This window comes from Rhinolophus sinicus, linkage group LG07 (genome assembly GCF_036562045.2).
Source record: "Rhinolophus sinicus isolate RSC01 linkage group LG07, ASM3656204v1, whole genome shotgun sequence".
In the NCBI taxonomy this organism is placed as follows: Eukaryota; Metazoa; Chordata; class Mammalia; order Chiroptera; family Rhinolophidae; genus Rhinolophus; species Rhinolophus sinicus.
Window position 1 is genome coordinate 31315941 of NC_133757.1, and position 21322 is coordinate 31337262.

General features: G+C 38.4%; 1 protein-coding gene across 2 annotated transcripts in view; it reads left to right on the forward strand.

Annotated features, from left to right (window-relative positions):
* The window catches only part of PANK1 (pantothenate kinase 1), a 45531-nt gene extending 27596 nt beyond the window's left edge, over nt 1–17935 (forward strand). For both annotated transcript variants that reach the window (XM_019739082.2, XM_019739091.2), the window contains exons 3-7: nt 3545–3798; nt 8283–8459; nt 8947–9070; nt 13293–13418; nt 16440–17935. In XM_019739082.2, coding sequence (XP_019594641.2) covers nt 3545–3798; nt 8283–8459; nt 8947–9070; nt 13293–13418; nt 16440–16499 — 741 coding nt within the window. In that variant the 3' untranslated portion in view covers nt 16500–17935. The remainder of the gene's footprint in view (nt 1–3544; nt 3799–8282; nt 8460–8946; nt 9071–13292; nt 13419–16439) is intronic.
* Nucleotides 17936–21322: the final 3387 nt, after the last annotated feature.

A 21322-nucleotide genomic window follows, 5' to 3' on the forward strand; every position in this document is an offset into this window, starting at 1 on the left:
CTGCCAGTCATATAAAAGTATAGCACATACAATTAATTATGTACACTACGTAATATTTGATAATGGTAATAAACAACCATGCCACTGGTTTATGTATTTACTGTACTTTTTATTATTATTTTAGAGTGTGCTCTTTCTACTTATAAAAAAAGTAAGTCTGCTGTAAAACAGGAAGCCATGTTAAGCTGGAAGCAGCCTCACACATTTCATGTTTATTGCATCTCTTGATTGCATCGTTTTCTCTCGTTTTGTGCAGTAACATGTTGTCCAGGCTTATAGCCTAGGAGCAGCAGGCTGTACCATCTAAGTTTGTGAAAGTGCTGTATGATGTTCAAGCAATGAAATCTCCTCACGACACTACCCGTCTAAACAGTGCATGGCTGTACTTCAGACTTGCTCCCTGCTCCAGTGTGTTAGGCTCCAGCAGCCTGCTCAGGAGAACAGAGGCTTCTGCACCTTGGTTGTAATGAGATATGACCTTCCTCCATTCAGAACCTTGAGAAGTACACTTGCTCATTACCAACATGTATTGAGTAACTTCCTCCCAGAACATGTATTACCCCAGAGGAGTGATGGAGGCATTGACAGACATTGCATAAATGCTCCAGGTCACCTTGATTCACTTCGGCCTCCCTAGTGGGGATGAACAGACAGGGTACCCTTGAGCCACCTAGGAGCTCACTACTAGCGGGGGACCACCATTCCTTCTGAATCAGAACTGAGACTGTGCCCCGGCTCTTACCTAGAGGGCACTCCTAGAGCCTCTTAATCTCTCTTCAGCTTTAGTTTTCTTATCTATGTAGCACAAGAATGCTACACGTCCTGTTCTCCAGCGGTCCCTTCCAGTCCCTAAAAATCCTTCCTGCTTTCTCTGCTTTGGGAAGTGTAAGGTATCATACAGATGTGTATTTTACTCATTTCTGAAATACAATTTGGTGACTCATTTCTCAATTGTAGGTGAGTGATAGAACTGGTTGAGAGTAGATGCCCAGAATACACCCATACAGAGTATTAGGAGTCCAGAAGCTCTTGGGATGGTTTTTACCAGATTTATTTATTTACTTAGCTGTTTAGTTATTTTTGACAGACTGAGCTGAAGTGCACGAGGAGTACCTCTTACAGTTGTATCCTGAGCTTGCCTTGTGTTTTCTAATTTTAGCATGCAGGGAATCACTGATACAAAGAAAGTGTTTCTCTGGAGCTGGGATCTGGGCATGCTATTTTAGGCTTCCCACACGGTCATTCAGTTGTGCAAATGAACTGCAAAGTCTGAGGAGTAATTCCCATCTTGTTTTGCATTTCAGACGGCATGTTTGAGAGTCCAAGTTATGATTTGACTTGTTGCTCACACTTGGGAGCCTGTCCTTCTTCCTGGATGGTGAAGACGGCTGAGGTCTCTATGGGTCTCAATGAAAGTGACTCATATTTCCGTTTCCCAGTTTGGGGATGCCTCCCCTCAGGCTGCAGAAACATCCATCCCTAGGTGGAATGTGTAGAAGACATGTGTGTTTGCTGCTAAGCACTTTATTTGCAAATGATTTTGAGGGGAAAGGTGAGGTAACAGTGTTTCCTTTGCTTAGTTTATTTGCCCTGACAGGTTTTTCTTTCTCCTTCCTGTAGTTTCAGGATGTCCAGCTGGACACGCTGTGTCTCTGTCCGAGTTTGTGCTGTTGGCGCTGGACATAGCTGTCAATATTGTTGATGGACCTCTGATTAATTTTTAAGCGAGTTAACCTATGACCCCCAGACGGACTGATGAAATTGCCACTTTTCAGTTTGGGGTGATCTAGGTGATAACTCTTCCTGTTTCATTGGACAAATGTTTTCTGGACAGGCCTTTGAGCGTGGTGCTCAGGGGCACTGATGAACCCCCAAAACAAACCAGAATGAACCCCAGAACACACCAGTGCTGTAAGTGTGATGGTATAAGCTGAGGAAGAACAGGGAGTCTGTGGGAGATATCTGCAAGTTGTATCAAGTAAGGAAAGTTATTTAAGCTTCATGAGCCTTAACCATAGAATAAGGATAATAGTACCTACTTGTAGGGTTTTTGTGAGAATTAAATGACCTAGTATAAGTGCGTGGCATGTAGTAAACAACAAATACGAGCTGTTGTTTTCGTAAAGAGATTTTCCAAAAATTTAAGTTAGACCTTATAAATTATCTTCCTTAATTGGTTCAGTTTTATGTGGGTGATTGCTAGGTGTGTGTGTGTGTGTCCATGGAAAATGATCATCAACCCAGACCCCTGGACCAGCAATAATACCACTCGTGAGGATCATGAATTAAACTTCTGAGGATGCAAAGTAAGCCACTCATCCCCAAGGCTAGCCCACAGCCAACTCATTCCCCTTTTCCTTTTCCCCATATACCTAGGAGAATGGGAGTTTTTGTCTTATAGGAGCATGAAAGGACACTTTGAGGACCCTCCAGGTGTTAATAAAGGAGCCAACATTTTTTGAGTCCTTGCCCATGCCAAGCCCTGTGTAAGCAGTTTACAAGTATTGTCATATTTAATCTTTACAACAACACTGCGTAATGGGTATTATTATCCCCATTTTACAGATGAGGAAACTGAGGCTTGAGAAGTTAGTAACTTGCCCTACATCCCTCGGTTAAATAAGTGTTAGAGCCAGAATTCAAAGCCAGGCCTGCCTAACTCCAAAGCCAAGGCCTGGGTAAAGGGGAGCTAGACTTTGTGGGCCAAGGAGATTGTCCCCAGCTTCCAGGCTCAACATGCCACCCTCGGATGTCATGTCCTGTCAAGGAAGTGTAGGATTCTTGCTGCTTTCAGAACATTTCTACTCCTCACTTTGTGAGAGCATCCCCTATCTCAGTGGTGTTCTGTATTTGTTTCCTGTGGCTTCTGTAACAAATTACCACGACCTTAGTGTTTTAAAACTACAGAAATTTATTCAGTCTTAGTTTTGGAGGCCTGAAGACCAAAATCAGGATGTTGGCAGAACCACACTTCTTCAGAGGCTCTTGGTCAGATTCCATTCCTTTCCTTTTTCAGCTTCCAGTGGCTGTTGTCATTCCCTGGCCGGTGGTGCAGCACTCAGTCTCTGCCTTTATCTTCACAGGGCCTTCTTTTCTGCGTCTATCAAATATTTTCTCGTGTGTCTCTTAAGGAAACTTGTCATTGGTACCCCAACAGATATTCCATGAAGTTCTCTTTATCTCAATATCTTTAATTACATCTGCAAAGACCCATTATCCAAATAAGGTAACGCAGGTTCTAAAAATTAGGACATGGATGTTATTTTGCAGGGGCCACCATTCAGCCCCCTACACATGCTAATAAGATGCTTTTCCAGCAGCCAGGCAAGCTCCGATCCTTTAGCTCGCACTGTGGGCAGACAGGATGTCTGACGTCTGGTCAAAACCACTTCTCCAATGGAGTGACTAATTATCAACAAGATTGGATACAGCTTCATGTTTCCATACTCTTAATATTAATGACACATTGAAGTCCAGCTAAAAGCTTCTGGCGCTTCCCCTGAGGTCGTGGCAACCTCTCTCACAAGGATTTGTTCTTTTTCAGATTGCGAATCTGCAGCTTCATAAACTGGACGAACTGGACTGTCTGATTCAAGGCCTGCTCTATGTTGACTCCGTTGGCTTCAACGGCAACCCGGAATGTTACTATTTTGAAAATCCCACAAATCCTGAATTGTGTCAAAAAAAGCCGTGCTGCCTTGATAACCCATACCCTATGCTGCTGGTGAATATGGGCTCAGGTGTCAGCATCCTAGCCGTGTACTCCAAGGACAACTATAAAAGAGTTACAGGGACCAGGTAAACTTGGTTTCCACTCAGAGAACCTTTCTAGGCTTACACCCGGGCCTCTTTCTTGAAGACCAGTTTATAAAAAAGGTTATTTAAAGTGAATACATTTTGAAAAGAAAGATCTTACCCTCAGTCAACCAAAAAGCATTTACTGGAGATGTGACAAGGGTGATTTACATAAAGGTTAATAAAACACCGCCCTTGCCTTGCTGGAAACTAGTCAGGTTTAGGGAAGAAGGGTCACATACATCAGAAGTTTGCCCAAAAGACAGTACATATTAAGTGCCAAATGAATGTCGGGGACAATAAACACAGTAGAATCCAGATGAAAGGATACCTGGATGGTCAGAAACCATCTTTTGGAACCACCTTGGTGCCTAGCACAGGATGAACTCCTTGAAATAATACATCATTCCAAGCAGTAAGCCAAACTGAGTGTATAAAACAAACTGAGTTTATAAGGAATGTTTGTTACCCTCAGGTAAATGCTCCAGCTAAAAACTGGAATAGCTGGCACACCTGACAGAGAATTTTGGAAAGCAACGGACAGGAAAACAGCCCTGCCTTCACAGTTGGGCAGAGCACCTTGTGTTTTTAGGCACACACACCCAAGGGCATGTGGGCTCAGCTTCCTGTTAATGGGGATTCAACAAGGGAAAAGATCTGGGGTCAGAAATCTTGGGGAATTCCTGGTGTAAACAAACCTAAACAGGTTTTCCTTCTAAGAGAAGGATTTGGTATGAAGTGTTTCTCCATCCTATTGGACCACAGAGCCCCTTTCTGGAGGAACAACTTCAGGAACTAGTGCCCTGTGGAATGTGCTTTGGGACCTGATATTCAAACCATTGTGTTGGATAGATGAAGAAGATATTGCGTAACTTCTCTGGGCTTCAGTATCTTCATGTGTGCCATGAAGGGGGTGTTTTCTTAGATAGTTTCTACAGGCTTTTCCAGTACTGAAAATGCTATAGTACTACTCACCCATTAGGACAAGAGCCCTACTTTTCTACTGTATTTCCAGTCTTGTGATGGGTCTGTATAAATCAGTGGTTCGCCATTGGGGAAAGGGAGATGTATCCTCCCAGGGGATTTTGGCAATGTCTGAAGACATTTTTTAATTGTCACAGCTGGAGGTCGGGTTCTACTGGCACCTAGTGGGTAGAGGTTAGGGCTACTGCTAAATATCCTATAATGCATAGAGCAGCCCTGCTCAACAAAAAGTACCAAACCCCAAAAGTCAGTAGTACTGGTATTGAGAAACCCAGGCTAACACACACTCTCTCACTCTATGACTGAATCCTGCTTGTGTTCAGAATATAGGCTTTAGTGTGTAAGTTAATTACCAATAGGTATACATTTTCTCACTGAGAATACAGAACTAAGCCTACTTGTCCACACAAGAATCACAGTTGATCCCATGGCCTCATGAGGACTGTCAGATGTATTAGAGACGAATGGGTATTTCAACTGATCTGGTTTTACCTTGGAGAGTGATTTCCTGATAAAGGTACAATTTTTAAAGAAAAACTACAGATTTCTTCCTAGAAGGAGTTATTGAAGTGGTAGAACTAACCCCAAGGTAACAACAGGCTAAACTTATTTCCCACAATTAGGAATATTTATTTTGTTTACTAACACATCCATAAGTTACATCACAAGTGAACTTTCTCAAACCTGGAGGTTCCAGGGGTTTTGGTCATCTTCCTGAATAGCTGCTAATGAACTAATTGTGGTATTTGGATTCTATTTCACGTATAATAAGGCCTATACATTTTAGTTATTCGTAAATGCCCATTAATGATCAGTGCTTTGCAGTCATCAAGAAATCTGTCTGGATGTCCAAGCTTAGCTACAAGCTTTCTTTAACCAGTAGTTTTGGAAATGTGCTACTGGAGACTGAATGTTAATAGAGAGCCCTTTCACAGGCTGCCAAATGTAGGGGAGAGGAATGAAACGTCAGTTCTGGGCCTCACGTCCTCCTGGTTCAACCAGAGTTGTTCTACCAAAGTTGTCTTTTGATTCTAGTTTGAAAACCACCGATATAAACTACCTTGGTCAACAGTAAACATCTGCATGTGGAACACGCTGTGGGAATCACTGATCTAAGCAAACGGTTTAAGCTTTAAGTTTTGCTACTTCAATTGTGAACTGATAGCTGTAACTCCAGGTTTTTGTTATGGTACATATTATACCCTATTTTCTCTTGAGCGTTTTTATTTTTAGGAAGCCACTTCATTACAGGATATCACTTTTCGTTTTAACATGATTTTTAATGGTTCTTTTCAGTGTTATGTGTAATTTTATGGCATCCTAGATTCGGTAGCAATATTTTTTTTTTTTCTATTGACACAATTCCAATTTTATTAGAAGAGCCAATGGCGGGGAGGAACAGGACTTCACAGCTGACATTGTTAGAATGTGTATGTAGTCTATTAAAAGAGGAATGTAAAGAATTTTGAAACTTCAGTGAGAGTTGTAGTACAGCTCATCTCGTTGTTTTGGAATCTATTTTAAGGGCACAAGCACTTGATAATTGAAGGTTTCTTCTACTTCTCCCTCACTCTACGGTTGTTGGTTTTTTTTAAAAAAAAAAAACGGTGTTGATATTCAACAGCTGTTTCTAGCAACATGTTTTTGTCTCTGATTTGCTGAGGATCTTACTGTGTGTCTGCTGAAACAAACAGATGTATCTGATTATAAGCAAGAGAATCACTTGATTAAACAATGGTTAGCAGGCTGGGGATATTAATAAAGTGCTCTTCTGTGGCTGTGCATTCTTTCCTCCTATGTGCAGTGTGCCAGCTGTCCAAGTGCATGCTCGCTCTCCCCATTCAGCTTCAATCCTGTGTCTGGAGTCACCTGTCATTTTCCAGTCATACAAAGCACTTATCTTTTTTCACTCATACCAACATATCAGTTGATGAGTTGCCTTCTTTCTAAGTCAGCCAATGTCTTCAGTTGCCTATGTTTGGAGTAGGTTGTTGAATGCCTTGATTAATACTGATATCTATGTTCAAAGAAAAGTTATTAGTGTTGATGAAAGAGAAAGCTAGAAATATGAGCAAAGACTTTGTAAAATATATATATAGAGAGAAAACAAGACAAATCCAGATGACCTGCAAACCAAAAAGCATTCCTGTTAAAACACAGTAATTTTGTAGAGTAGACTGAAACTGACAACAGAGCATGACCTGCCAGGTTAAACATAAATAAAATTACCTTGGGTAACTTTGATGTTAATTGAGTTCATTCTCAACTACCATAACTAGTTTTCAATCTTGTCTAAAAAGGTTCTTTTAGAGGAATGTTCCCCCAAACAACTGAAATTTAAAACATAGTTTGAGCCTTGGAACCATTTTATGACCGTTGTTACTATTTTTGTCTCTTGGTAGTTAAGTAAAATATTAGTAACCTTTTCCAGAGTCTACTAGAAAAACATAATATGAGACCAATTATTGACTTCCTTTCAGAAATCTGTGCTGTAGGAGTGAGGTCGAGTGAAAGATACAGCTTTTGGGCTGGCTATTCCTGGCTGAGTCCTAGGTCAGTGTGTCATCATAGAATTTGGCTCCGTAGATGTGAACTATGCTTCATGTACCCATAGTTTCTTTTTCTAAGTATTTGTATTCCAAATATATATATATATATACATATATCCAAAAAAAAAAAAAATACATGTTTTAAGAAAGGAGAACTGTATTAGAATTGTAATACTCAATATATACCAATAACAAAAGATGAATACAAGTCACGTTTGACTTCTGCAATTACAAGAGGTGCTCAAAGTGGTTACCATCAGTGTCCAGACACTTCTGATTATGGCGAACTACTGCTTGAGCAACGCTGACCAAAGTGTCCACTTGTGTACATTTTTTTGGCATCCCTGAGATACATGTTTATATAGATGCCAATGTATACACATGACTTGTATTCATCTTTTGTTATTGGTATATATTGAGTATTACAATTTTAATAGTTTTTTCCTTTCTTAAAATGTGTATACATTTTTTGGCACCCTCTATATATGTATATATGTGTATATATACATATATAGTTATAGTCATGTATAGTTTTATATAGTTATATGTATATTCTTTTCAAATATGTAGCAATCATTTCTATGGTTATTTGCTGCTTTCAGACAACCCAAATAAGAGCTATCGTGATTTGGCTCCATTTTATAGGTTAGAAGACTGAATGAAGTACAGGTTAGTGGCTAGTTGCAGGTCTCACAACAGAAATCAGTGAGAGTCCCTCGCTGCGTTTGCTCTTAAAATTCAGGGGCATGTTTTCCTTGAGGTTTCTTTTTAGTCTCTGCCCTCTCTTTTTATCCAATCTACTCTAAAGCTGTTTTGTACCCTAGCACTTTACTTCCAGTGCCCCTTTGTTTTTCTTCTGTTTTATTAACCCAGATTAGTGGTCTTGATGTAGTTGGGGACTCGGATGGGATATCTTTCCGTAATTTAAAAAAATAAACCTTATTGTTCCTTTAGTCTTGGAGGTGGAACATTCCTAGGCCTATGTTGCTTGCTGACTGGTTGTGAGACCTTTGAAGAAGCTCTGGAAATGGCTGCTAAAGGCGACAGCACCAATGTTGATAAGCTGGTGAAGGACATTTACGGAGGAGACTATGAACGATTTGGCCTTCAAGGATCTGCTGTAGCATCAAGGTAGAGACTAAGTAGCTAGGAGCGGTAGTGATTAAACACAGGCAGCCTCTCCACCCTGGCTGTTCATTCATTCGTTTTTAAAAATCTTAACCCACCGCCAGCCTGGTACAAGTATCTATGGGATTGGAGCTCACACTTGATCTCTTGCCCTTTATGAAGCTCTGAGATGTTGCTTGATGCTGGTGCTTAAAATAGGGCAGCTTTGAAAGAAGCTTCTGGAAAATTTGTATTTCATTCTTGTTCAGATATCTAGAGACGTTAAAAAAGAATTTTTCCCGCCATTAATAGCCATGCTATTTTGTCCCTATTAAGAAAAGGGCAGCCAACCATTCATATCTGTAATACTGTCTGCTTGTAAACCATGGCAGTGGAATCAGGTCACTTGAGTTTGAACAGTTATTCATACAGCTTTCCACAGTACTTTTGTGGAAGCATGGAGTCTGCCTGGGAATGATTTTGAACACTTTCACTAATATTTCCAACATAGCTTTGGCAACATGATGAGTAAGGAAAAGCGAGATTCCATCAGCAAGGAGGACCTCGCCCGAGCCACACTGGTCACCATCACCAACAATATTGGCTCCATTGCTCGGATGTGTGCACTGAATGAGGTAAGGCCTTAACCCAGGGAAAGCCACCTGTCATTCATCCACATCGCTTTGGCAGTGCAATAACTGTGACCCTTACAAAACTAGACCGTTGGGAAACCTGCCCTTTCTGGTAGTCACAGTCTGTAAAATGGGAGGACTATGTGTGGGGTGGAGGAAAAGAATATGTGTATTATTTTTAAGTAGGTACTGGGTGATAAATAAAACCATCTAACTGTGGAAGAAACATTGTAAAATTATAACCCGTGTCATAGCCTCTCTAACCATCACTGTTACCATGTGCCTGTTGAAGTGTGAGAAAAAGCTTTGTGCATCCTTGCAGATATTTTTGGGTGAAACATTCCACTTGCAATATTCGATATTCTCTTTGCTTTCAGCTTCTTTACAGTGTTGCCTTGTGGCATGGAGTTCAAGCAGCATTGTACAGGGCTATCAAAGCACAGAGAGCTTGCTGCAGCTGAGGCCAGCCAGAGCCCCAGGCACAAGAAGGGGTGTTGCTGGTGGCTGACAAAACTTTGGTAACAGGTTTTGAATTGTTGCTAAATTCCTTTGGAAAAAAATGGAACCCTTTTTTCTGAAATACAAGATGTGTAAAGTAGAACAGCTTTCACTGAGCTATGTTAGCGAGACAAGACAGAGGGTTAGGAGAAGTATTAAAGAATCAATGGTAGCATTAGTAATAGAGTTTTTTAAACTATAGTTTTAATAGAAATATGTACATGCAGAAAAGGGCTCAGATCATAAGTGTGAATTTTCACACACACCTATATAGCCACCATTCAGATCAAGAAATAGAACATTACAGGTACTTCAGAAACCCCCTCGAGTCCCCTTCTAGTTGAATAGTGGAGTGTTAAACAAGGAATGAGGCAGGCTTTATGATACATTGGTGCCCGCCCTGTCTTTGAGTTCTGGGGTCACAAGAGAAACACCTTCCTTTCATGACATTGAATAGAATATGTCACTGGCCTGTTGGTGCCATAGTTTTTTGTAAGTCCCCATTTCAATGGAGTTTAAATGTGAGGCTGTTATTCAGGTCAAAGAATGTATTATAGAGACATGACTTTTCAAAGTCCGTTTTAGTCATGGGACTCACTAACAGAATTATTTTTTTTTTTGACATTAACCTTTAAAGAGAGTTTTTCCACATAGCCAAACAATTCCTAAAACTAATATGTGTTTAGTTGGCTGTACTCATGGACTCTCAAAGGTCAATTTGTTGGAAATAGAGCCACAGACCTTTCCCCTGCTTTCCACAGAGCTTGAGTGAGCCAGCAGGTCTTTTTACAGGTATTGTAATCACTTCAGGGGAAGGACAACTGATTTTATTTTTAACTTTTTATTTCAATGTCAGTACCATTTATTTTATTACCACAGCGAAAGTGGCTGTTTGAAAGTGTAGCCACATTCCGTGCTCGTTTAGAATAACTATTTTTGAGGTTTCTGTGGAGTTGAATGAATGAGAGAAATCACCCATCACCTTGGGCAAGGGCTCTATTAGCTGGCGTCCTGCCAGTGCAGGCTCCCTGTGGACACACTAGGGTCTGGTAACACCACGTGTCCTGTGATGCAAATTCTTCAGTCATGGCTTTGCTCCCTGGAATCACTGATTGGAGAATCTTTGATTTCAGCCACCTGTACTGAATCTAACATATTTTTGCGTTGGTTATTGGAATGCTATGAAATGCTTATCTATCAACTTAAATATGTTTTTATTCATTTTTAAAGAGAGAATAATACAAACACATAACACAGAAACTGACACCAGAAGGATATACAGGGACGTGAGTCACCATGTCCACTTCTGGCCCTCAATGTTAACCTCACTAGAGGCAGCTGTTGTTTTTAGTTTTTTTTGTTCGTTTGTTTTTACTCTATATTGTACGCAATATGGGATAAACATATCCTTCCAAAGGTAGCAAACGCTGTATAACATTCCTTTTTTTAACAACAGTTTTATTGAGATAGAATCATATGCCATGCCATTCGTTTTCTATATACGATTCTACATTTTGCTTTAGTTGTTTGTTTGTTTATCAACTTTTTATTAAATTGGTAAACACACATAAAGGAGAGAGAAGAGTATAAAGAACCTCCATATAGTCGTCAACTCAGATGATTAAGACTTTGCCATGCCTGCTTTCTCTATCTCTGTTTTCTTCCTCCTCCTCCTCTCTTTTTTGCTAAAATATTAGAAAGCAAATCCCAGACATTATATCAATCTACCCTACACACTTCAATACGCACTTCTGGAAATGTTGCTTCTTGCTTTTTTACATAATAATATATCTTGAGTTTGTTCATATAGGTGTATTTAGAATTGCTTTGTTTCTTAATGGCCATATAGCATCCTTACATGTAGGTATGCTATGCGTGATTTGATTAAATTCCCTAATGATATTTACGCTTTTCTAGACCTTGCTATTAAAAAATCTGTAGTATATTTATGTATATAGTACACACACACAAGCACACACACACACATCGTAACACACATATACATCATTTTGCATACATATGGCTATATCTATAGGGTAAATCTAGAAGTGAACTTGCTGAGTGAAAGGATATATTGATTGTAATTTTGATAGATACTATAAAATTTCCTCCATTGAAGTGGTTCTAATTAATTTCCTACCATCAGAGTGTAAGAGAGCGAGTTTCTCCATGGAGGATTATCAAACTTTTTCTGTTTTTCAATTTAATAAGTAAGAAATTCTACCTTATTTTGGTTTTAATCTGTATCATATTATAAGTGAAGCTGATTCTTTTTTATCTATTTAATATTTAGTATTTTCCCTTTTGTGTGTGTGTGAACTATATAGTAATACTGTTCACCCATTTTTCTATTGGATTGTTGGCCTTTTTCTTATTGATTTGTCGGTAACCAATACATTTTATATTAAATGTACTGGAAATACTTTTTGTTTATTGCCTTTCACTTGGATTTATTCATGGTGCTGTTTTTCCCTGAATAAATATTTGATTTTTCGAAGTAAAAACATGTATCAGTCTTTTTAATGGATTCTGAGTATTATATCTTTTCTACTTAAATATTATTTTTAAAAAGAATTCTCTCATGTTTTCCTCCAGTCTTTTTCTTTTCTTTTTATCTTTGACCTACCTGGATCATGAAATAAGGAGCGTCCATCGGCTTTTAATGCCATGTCTATTCCTTCTGGCTTTCTGCTAGAGTAATGCAGGACTGGGCTTTAAGCAAATCCTACCTTTGTTCTGGGGGAAAAGGCGAAATGCCTAAATTTAATTAAGTTCCTCATTAATCTGATTTTCTTACTTTGAATGTTCCTTGCCACCTCTCAATTTGGGTGGTTTGTGGCTACAGCTTTTATTTGTGGAAACTTATTAATATCACCTCCCATCCCTCTACCCATGGAAATTTTTCACTGTGGTAAATGTGCTCATGAACATGCATTGTTAAAACTTGAGACAGTTAAAAGGCAATGTTCCCAGACCCAGTTATTCTCAATAGACTGAACAGAAAATAATGCCAGCCTCCAAGACTCTCTCTTCTCTTTGATATGAGTGACCATAGCAACTGGCTCTGTGAGGGAGTGAGCAACCTCTGCATGGTAGACAGGCTGAACTCAGTGTTAAGTGTGTGTTCAGAATGCAAATCTGTATCCATGACAATAAAAATATAAAGATATTTTTCATTACCATATTTTAACCCACATGTTGACTGAGCAGGATATCCCACCATATATTGTAAAGGTAGAGACTGGGCATTGTTTCTTTTTGTATTCCCAGTGTTTGGCACAGAGCAAACTGAGCAAACGCGTTAGATGAATAACATATACCATGGTCATTTTATTTATGAGTTGGTTATAATATTTTATAATTGGAAGTTTGGGGGATTGAAGGAATGCGCAAGCAAATTTAGCTGAACTTGAACTCCAGTTACAATTTTATATATGAGTGTTGGAGTGGAATCTCCTATCAGACCTAGGGCAACCTAATATAATACCTGCAAATAAGGTCAATGTCAGTCTCTGTGTCGTCCAACCAAAAGCTCACCTTCCTGTTTTTGTGGAATGCACTATGAGGTTTGTTCGACTTCATCTTGGAAATTCTGAAATAATCACACTTAAGAAAAAAAATATTCTGCAAGGTCCTGGAAGTATAGGGATGCACAGAACATTGGGTCTTTGCTAAATGCTGTTTTGATGCCATGGTTCAATTGTTTTTCTCTAATTTTTTTCCCCAGAATATTGACAGAGTTGTGTTTGCTGGGAATTTTCTCAGAATCAATATGGTGTCCATGAAGCTGCTAGCATATGCCATGGATTTTTGGTCCAAAGGACAGCTAAAAGCTCTGTTTTTGGAACATGAGGTAGGTTGAGCTTACGTGGACTTAATTGTCCTATGTGGAAGTTTTTTGGGTTGTCTGGCATATGAGTGGGTCCCTCAGTTTGCATTTATGCAGAGGATAAGGAAAAACTATATAAAATGGAAGCTTTCTTATCCAAATCCAGACTGGTAGTTGGTTAATTAAAAAAAAAAAAAAAAAAGAAATCAGTTAGAATGCATAATCCTCAAAAAATATCCCCCTACTTTAACCATTTTATTTTAACATAAATGTATAAATGTTCATCGACTCACCAGTTTTTGTTGTCGGACCAAGGCCTGTTTTTGAGCATGGGTTCTGCTGATTGTAGCTCTGTAGTTGTCTCTTTTTTTTTCCATAATTTTTTTCATATTCACTTTCTTTGATTTCTGATTTATTTCTTTAAAGTGGATCAAGACGTTAAAGATACTTGTGAGGCAATTTGATTGCAGAATCATAGATTTTCCCCTCAATCTTTCATATGGGGCACCCACCTAAATAGAGAGCAATGATTTGTGACTACCTTTTTCAATCTTGTTTTGTTTTCTTTCCAGTTTTATTGAGATATAATTGACACATAACATTATGTAAGTTTATGTGTCACATAGTGATTTGATATATGTATATATTACAAAATGGTTACCACAATAAGTTTAGTTATCATCCATTACCACACATTGTTACAAAGATTTTTGTTTTCCTGGTGATGAGAACTTTTAAGACTTACTTTCGTACCAACTTTCAGTGTTAACTATCTTTTTCAATCTTTGTCAAGAATTTAACTGGATTTTCATAGACGTGACCATTCATTTTATACTCTTTTTTTCCTGGTTGAGTTGGTACATAATTAAATTAGATTATTACATGAACAATGACACATATAAACAAATTTGAGGATAAATACAGCTGACTTTCGGCAAGTAAACAACTCAACTGGTGAGAGCAGAAGTTCTTGGGCTACTAAGACCTTGACCTTGAGAGACTGGTGTCCCTGGTCATCAACTAGCCTGCTTACAGACGAAATGGAGAGCGTCGGTTAATTCAGAGTCCCTTAAATCTAGTTTCTACACTAATAGAAATCAGAGGTTTCTAAGAGGAGTTATAGGGCCCTTCCCTCTTCCTACCTCCTTTATCCCCGCCCCCCTTTAAATTCAGTTCTGTAGAGAGCAACTGTTTATTACAGCAGGTACCTCATCCCTTGGGTATATTACAACAGAAACAACTGGTATCATAAATTCCAGTTGTTAACTACTGTGTCATTTTTCTCATTGCCAAACTGAGTTACTTATTTGAAAAGGTGCTGATGCATTTATACATTATTTAGAGCTCTCTAAGCCCATATTTCATTTTTATTAAAGCATGAAACAATAGGAACTCAAATAACGAAATAGTTAAGGCCCAATGATAGAAGTTAACACTAAAGAAAACCTTTTTGAAAAAAAAAGAAAAGGTTTAAGGCTTGGCGTGATAAAACTTTTGGTGGGTGAGGGGAATGGAGTCCCAGAATTTTCACCTCCTCTGCCTTAATCAGAGCAGCTCCCTTTTAATCTGTTTATTGATTTTTCAAATAGGATTTTGTTTGGAGAAGAAAAAAAAGCATCTCAGCTTTAAAAAAAACAATAGTTAAAATGAAAACCACTGTTCTAGTCCAGCTAGTGTTGCCATATTTAGTGATTAAAAATACAGAACACAGTTATTTTATCTGGCATTTATGTATGTTTTATCTGGCAACCCTAAGTCCAGATTCTCTTGAACTAAAGCAGAAAACAACCCCTGGAAGCCATCAGGGACTAAAAGCCATCTGCAAGGGCACACTGGTAGTTACTGGGTAGTAAGATAGGAGATAAGATCCAGTGTTTTGGGGAAACCCACATCTGTGGGTAAAAATGCATGTCACTTTGTACAATCCTAGGCCTCTGCTGACTGTGGCTTTGGTTTGCTAGTGATTATCATAATTCAAGTCTCTACGGCCAGTGAAAGTGGAGCGTTTTTATAACCTCTTGGATGTATCTCTCAGAAAATTCTCTGCACTCTTAAGTTCGCTCTGGCTCAGGAAGGCCTTACTGGGGGATACCATGGAGAGAGAACTTTTGGGAGGCGCTGTTATGGTTGGCTTTCCTGCTCTGCCTCAGGAGTCCTCATTCAGTCTCTCACCTCTCCCTGATTCATGTTAGTGAGCATCTCCTAAGAGGCATAGTCTAGCTGAGCAGTGAAGAGCACAGCCTCTGACTGGGAGGCATTAGACCATGAAATGACTCTACCTCTCCCTCTCTTTTTTAGCATTTGTAAAATGGGGTATAATAGTATGTCTCCTAAAGTTATTGTGAAGATTGAATGCGTAAGCCTATGGTAAAGTGCTTAGAACCATTTCTAGTATATAGTGAGTCCTCAATAAATGTTAGCTGACAGCAGCAGAAGTTTCTGCAGTAACTGTCAAGTTAGGCATTTTTCAGTGGAGTGGAGTCTCCTGCCTTTTGGAAACAAAGTTCTCCAAAAATTTCTGTTGTTCATTTTCACAGAAACATGGGCTTTTCTTTTACGGGTGAGCAAAGTGAAGCTCAGGCTACATTAGATGCCTTTCCAAGATCTACTGAGGGAAGCTTACAGTTCTTCCCTGTGAGACATTACAACTTTGAAGTCTGATAGATTTGGGGCTGAACTCTGGCACAAGCCATGTGACTCTGAAAGGGTAATTGATTACCTTCCATTTCTCATCTGTGAAATGAGGGTAATATAAATTTTGCCATGGCAAGAATTAAAATGGTATAATTATAATAACAACAGGCAACACTTATATAGCACACACTAAGTGCCATTTTTTTAGCACTTTACATCAGTTAACTTATTTAATATATATAAGTAAATAGATTTTCAATAAATTATTATTCCACCATGTTTCATAGCAGTTAAAGTTTTACATTTCTCTTATCTACAACATTAGGGGGCAGCATTCCTAGAGTTATTAAAAATAATAGGTATTTGACAAAGTTCAGAGATAATTACACAGTTTTCCCATTGTTTTTGTAGGGTTATTTTGGAGCTGTTGGGGCACTGTTAGAACTGTTCAAAATGACTGATGACCAGTAGAGATGAGCCATAGGTGGGACAGCCTTCTGTGAGAACAGAGACCTGAGAACTGCCGCTGGAGAAGGTGAAAGCCCCTGTGGAACGGAAGCCAAGCCATTCATGGCAGATACACCTGCTGGATTTGTAAATAATTCAGAATCCTTCTAGCTGATCTTTTACTCTTGGGTCTTGAGCTTATGATTCAAAACGGGGAATACAAGAGTTTTTTTTTCTGTATACTGTATTTTTTTAAAAAATTGTGCAGTGTGGCCAAACCTACCGATTTTATGCATTAACTTTGAGAAGTTAGTTGTATGATGTTTAAGAAGGACCGGAAATGTAAATGCTGTTTATTTTTCTTCTGGGGTTTACTGATCAGTGTGGTGATTTTTAAATTCATTTAGTAATTACTCTAGGAGATTTTACCTTTACTTATATTTTTCATGACGTTTCATGATTTGCTGTTGGTTTCAAATGAAACTACCAATCTGGCATGTTTTACTGTGAACACTATTTTGTTTGTTTGTTTGTTTACCCTTTTTGTCTTGTTTTTTTTTCTGTTTGAATGTCTTAATGGAAAAAGAGTCTTTCCCGCTGTGTCTGTTCTCCAATGACTCCCCTCTCGGCCATACCTTCCTTTAATGTAATTGTTCATATTAATCAAGGTGCTGTCCAACTCAATACAAAATTAAGCACGAGATCTAAAGCTCTCGAAAGTGGCCTTGAAGGGAAAACTCTGAATGTGCTCATGAATTTAATGAGTCTGGCGGAAGTTGAAAATTATATGCAATTTTGTCTCATCCCTTAGGAATATATAGTGTTTTGTTGGATTTATTTTATATCAGGTTGTATCAAATTGAAAGGTTCTATGATGAAATGTCCTCATCCATGCACAGAATATGAATGGCAGCAAATCCTTGCGCAGGACATTGAAATTTACAGGGCAAAGTCTCCCGGTAGATGAACTGTTCACATTGGGAAGTTTAGGAGAAGTCAGGTAGTAATAGCGATTTGTTTTGTTCATTTATGTACCTAGGAGCTTTATGACAAGGCACCTTAAATAATAATTGTGTGTTTTTTTCATTTGAAATATTTTAAACTAAAAACTGAATTTCAATCTCAGTTTCTCAAATTGAAAAAAAAATTAACCTACTGGTCTCTCTAGATATATTCTTCTTTTTGAAAGACATCATTGGGACTGATGGGCAACCTTTAAATGTCAGTCTTGTACAAATATTGAAAAGCATGAGCTCTAATGATTTAGAACTAATTAATCTTTTGAATTGAGCATATTGTTGAAAGGGATTTGGGAAAAGCATACATTGCTCCATGATGAATCTTTCCTTCTCTGCCTTCTGAGCACCACCTTTAATTTCCACATCTTTAAATCTTCAAGAAGTTGATGTTAATTGAAGTATTCACTTGTCTGGTTGAAATAAAGCCTGTTTCTGTTGTGATTTTTTTTAGTGTATATGTTATTTTCATTTCTTATTCTTCATGTTCATATAATCTACTTTTCTACCACAAAATGAATGTATGTTATGTTTTTGCAAACTCTGCATTTCATAATCTACATACCATAAGTGTGGTAAAGTCCAAAACATTGTCTCTTCAATTGAAACTGTAGCGCTATGCAGGAATTTTTTTATACATATGATTTTATTCTTATACAACTAACGCTTCAATCCCAAAATATCGCTACTATATTCGGTAATTCCAAAAGAGTTTCAAAATCTGGTCATCGTGAATACATTTTCACGATGAAAATGTATTCACGATGAAAAAGATAAGTGTAAAAAAAAATCTACATATTATCTACAATAGTGCCTTTTTTGATTGTTCTCGTCTACCATTCCTCCTCTCATCTGTCAGGGAATAGCACACCTTGGATCATGGTTCTGCTAAAGAAATCAGGGCAAGTTGGTGTGACTATACAATTTTTTAATTATCCAGAATCACTCTTCTTACAGATGTTTAAAATGTTGCTTTAGCTGAGGAAATAAATTATTCCATTATACCAGTTAAATGTTGGCTACATATAATCAGTCTTTCTTTTAATGTTTATTAAATTAATTGGGTGACATTGGTTAGTAAAGTTATACAGGTTTCAAGCATTCATTTCCATAATACATCATCTTTAAATTTCATCGTGCATTCACCACCTAGACTCAATTCTTCCATCACCATACTTGTATATTTAACCCCCTTTAGCCAACCTTTTTTCCACAGCAATGGACTTATAGCCTGAGAGTTTTTGCATTTACTTGAATTACAGAAACTTTACTTTGACTCAACATCACAAAGCAACTTGGGAAAACTGGTGAATTTTTATCTTGAACTATGTGAAGTCAGGATGGTCCAAAGCATGGCTTTTGATTGCCAGGCAGCTTCAGTTTGGATCCAGCTCAGCCACTGACCAGCTATACAGCAAGTTACTAACCTTCTCACTAAGCCCTAGTTTCTTCACTCATAAAATGGGACAAATAGTAGTTTTTACCTCCATGTGTAAAGAGACTAGCACAAGGGCTGACACACAGTAAATGCTTCATTGATGTTAGCTGTACTGAAAATAGATGTTTTAAATGAATGCATTAAACCAGTGATTTCTAACCTCTGGAATGTGGGGAACCCATTTTAGCAGAGATACGTCCCAGATCTCCATATCCTGGTATATGTCTACAGCTGATGTCCACAATTCCAAAATCTCTAACTCTTCAAATTTATCTTGATAGTTCACTTGACAGAAAAAGTTGACTTGAGCATTATTTGTCACACTTTGTAGGACTCTTCACATGTTTTGTTGCAGAGCTATTTATGTGTTTGATTATAGAGTACTGCCCCAGACCCTATTAGGGATGTTAAGTAGTGAACAATTCTGAATTTTGAAATAACATCTGGTTCCCAAAATTTCAGGTAAAGGGATGTGGAAATATAGCCTTAGTCTTCAGCCTATGTAGTGTACATGGATTCAGGGTCCCTTTGTTGGGAGCCGTTGTTACAGGTAATTTATACTTGACATCATTCAGTCATACAAGGAATAGTAAGAAGTTACTTTGGTTCTGGCAGGAGCTGAGGAGACTAGGAAGAAGAGGATTCAGACCCTGCTGTCTAACAGGAGGAGGACAGAAATCTTAGGCCAACACAGGTAATGAAGTGTCACAGATGTCATTCATTCATTTGCAAATATTTACAGCCATGAGCAAAACAAAGTCCCATCCTCACAGAGCTTACGTTCTAGAAGGGAAGACAGATACAACACTCATTGAGTGGTCAAAGACAACCTCTTTTAGAAGGTGACATTTGAGCAGAGTCAAATGAAGTTGGGAGCTCATGTAAATACCTGAAAGAAAATATTTTACTCCTGACAAATGAGGATGGAGGTTGTGAGGAATTGCCAGGAATCCAGTGTGCCTGGAGTAAACAATGGGAAGAGCAGTGGGAAATGCAGTTTTATGCATTACCATGGGCCAGGTCCTATACATAGTCTATAAGTGAGGGTAGAAGGCTACCCTTGAAGGAGGGATTGGTCACTTATCCTGGAGAAGGGGGCTAGAAAAGTCTTCAGTCTTAACCAACAAGTAGAGACCAAGGAGTGGACCAGAAGGGGAGGGAGAGCTTCCCCAGCAGAGAGCACGGTGAGAGAAGCATTGCAAGAGGAAACATCTGGGCTTACTCCGGGAACTGGGAGCTATTTGCTTCAGCTGGAGTCTGGTTAGTGAGAGAAACCATATACTGGGAGGAATCCAAACAGATTATGGAAGGACTCATATTCCATGATGAAGATTTTGGTCTTTTCTGTAGTCAGCGTGGAGCCATCAAAGAGTTTCAAGTAAAGTGAAACTAGAATTAATCTGGGTTCCAAGTGATAATGGAGCAAAATGTCCTATTGAGGTAAATGAGTAAACCAGTTAACCATGCTTTTGAATACATAACACCATTCCATTATCTTTTTTACTTGGTTTCCTCTGTTGTGCCAAATCTCTTGCAGTAGCTGCTTAGTAGACCACGTTTCTCTGTAACTGAGATGGTTGTATAAACTTTTGAGAATTTTCCCACAGGACAAAGGCTACTAATAGCTACAACTCTACTATGATTCTGTTCAGTGAGTAGAAAGGTTTCTATACCAATGCTCAACATAAACTCCATTACTTGTGAGAATTGTTTGGGGAGAAGGCACTTTTCCTTCCCGCAATCAGAAGATGACATCAAATTTGTGTGCAAGATTTAATGTACCTTTCTACTGGGTCTGCCAGATGTTCATTCATTCATTCACTCTTCATCTGTTTAATTTTGACTGAATGCCTCCCAGATCATAGGCATTCAGTAAGATTAAGATCCATTCAGTTGTGAATAAGACAGCAAGTTCCCAGCTTTCATTGGGCCTACATTCTGGTGAGGGAGACAGACTAAGCACATAAGCCAATAAATAAACATGAGAATAAAGATAGTGATAGATTCTGTGAAGGCATGGGATACAAATGAATAAGTTATGGCCTTAGCTCTTGAGGAATGACATTTAAGTTCATCTTGCTTTTTTCAAATCACTTCAGTGAAAATGAAAAATGTTTTTGGGAAGCAGTTTGATAACTAATTCATTTAATTTTATTTAGAATATTTAGTTTGCATATGTATTTAGAATGATACTTGAGTAATTAATATATAATAAATATATTAATATTTAGTAATGCACCTTTTTTACTACTGTTTCATGAAACAATGTTATTTGAACTGTTCACTTGAATCTTCATTGTCAGTGCCTTTGTTATGACCAGAGTCATTTAGTGGTTTCCAGAACACCAAGTTTGACACACAGCACTTTTGAATCTATATATGATATTGACATT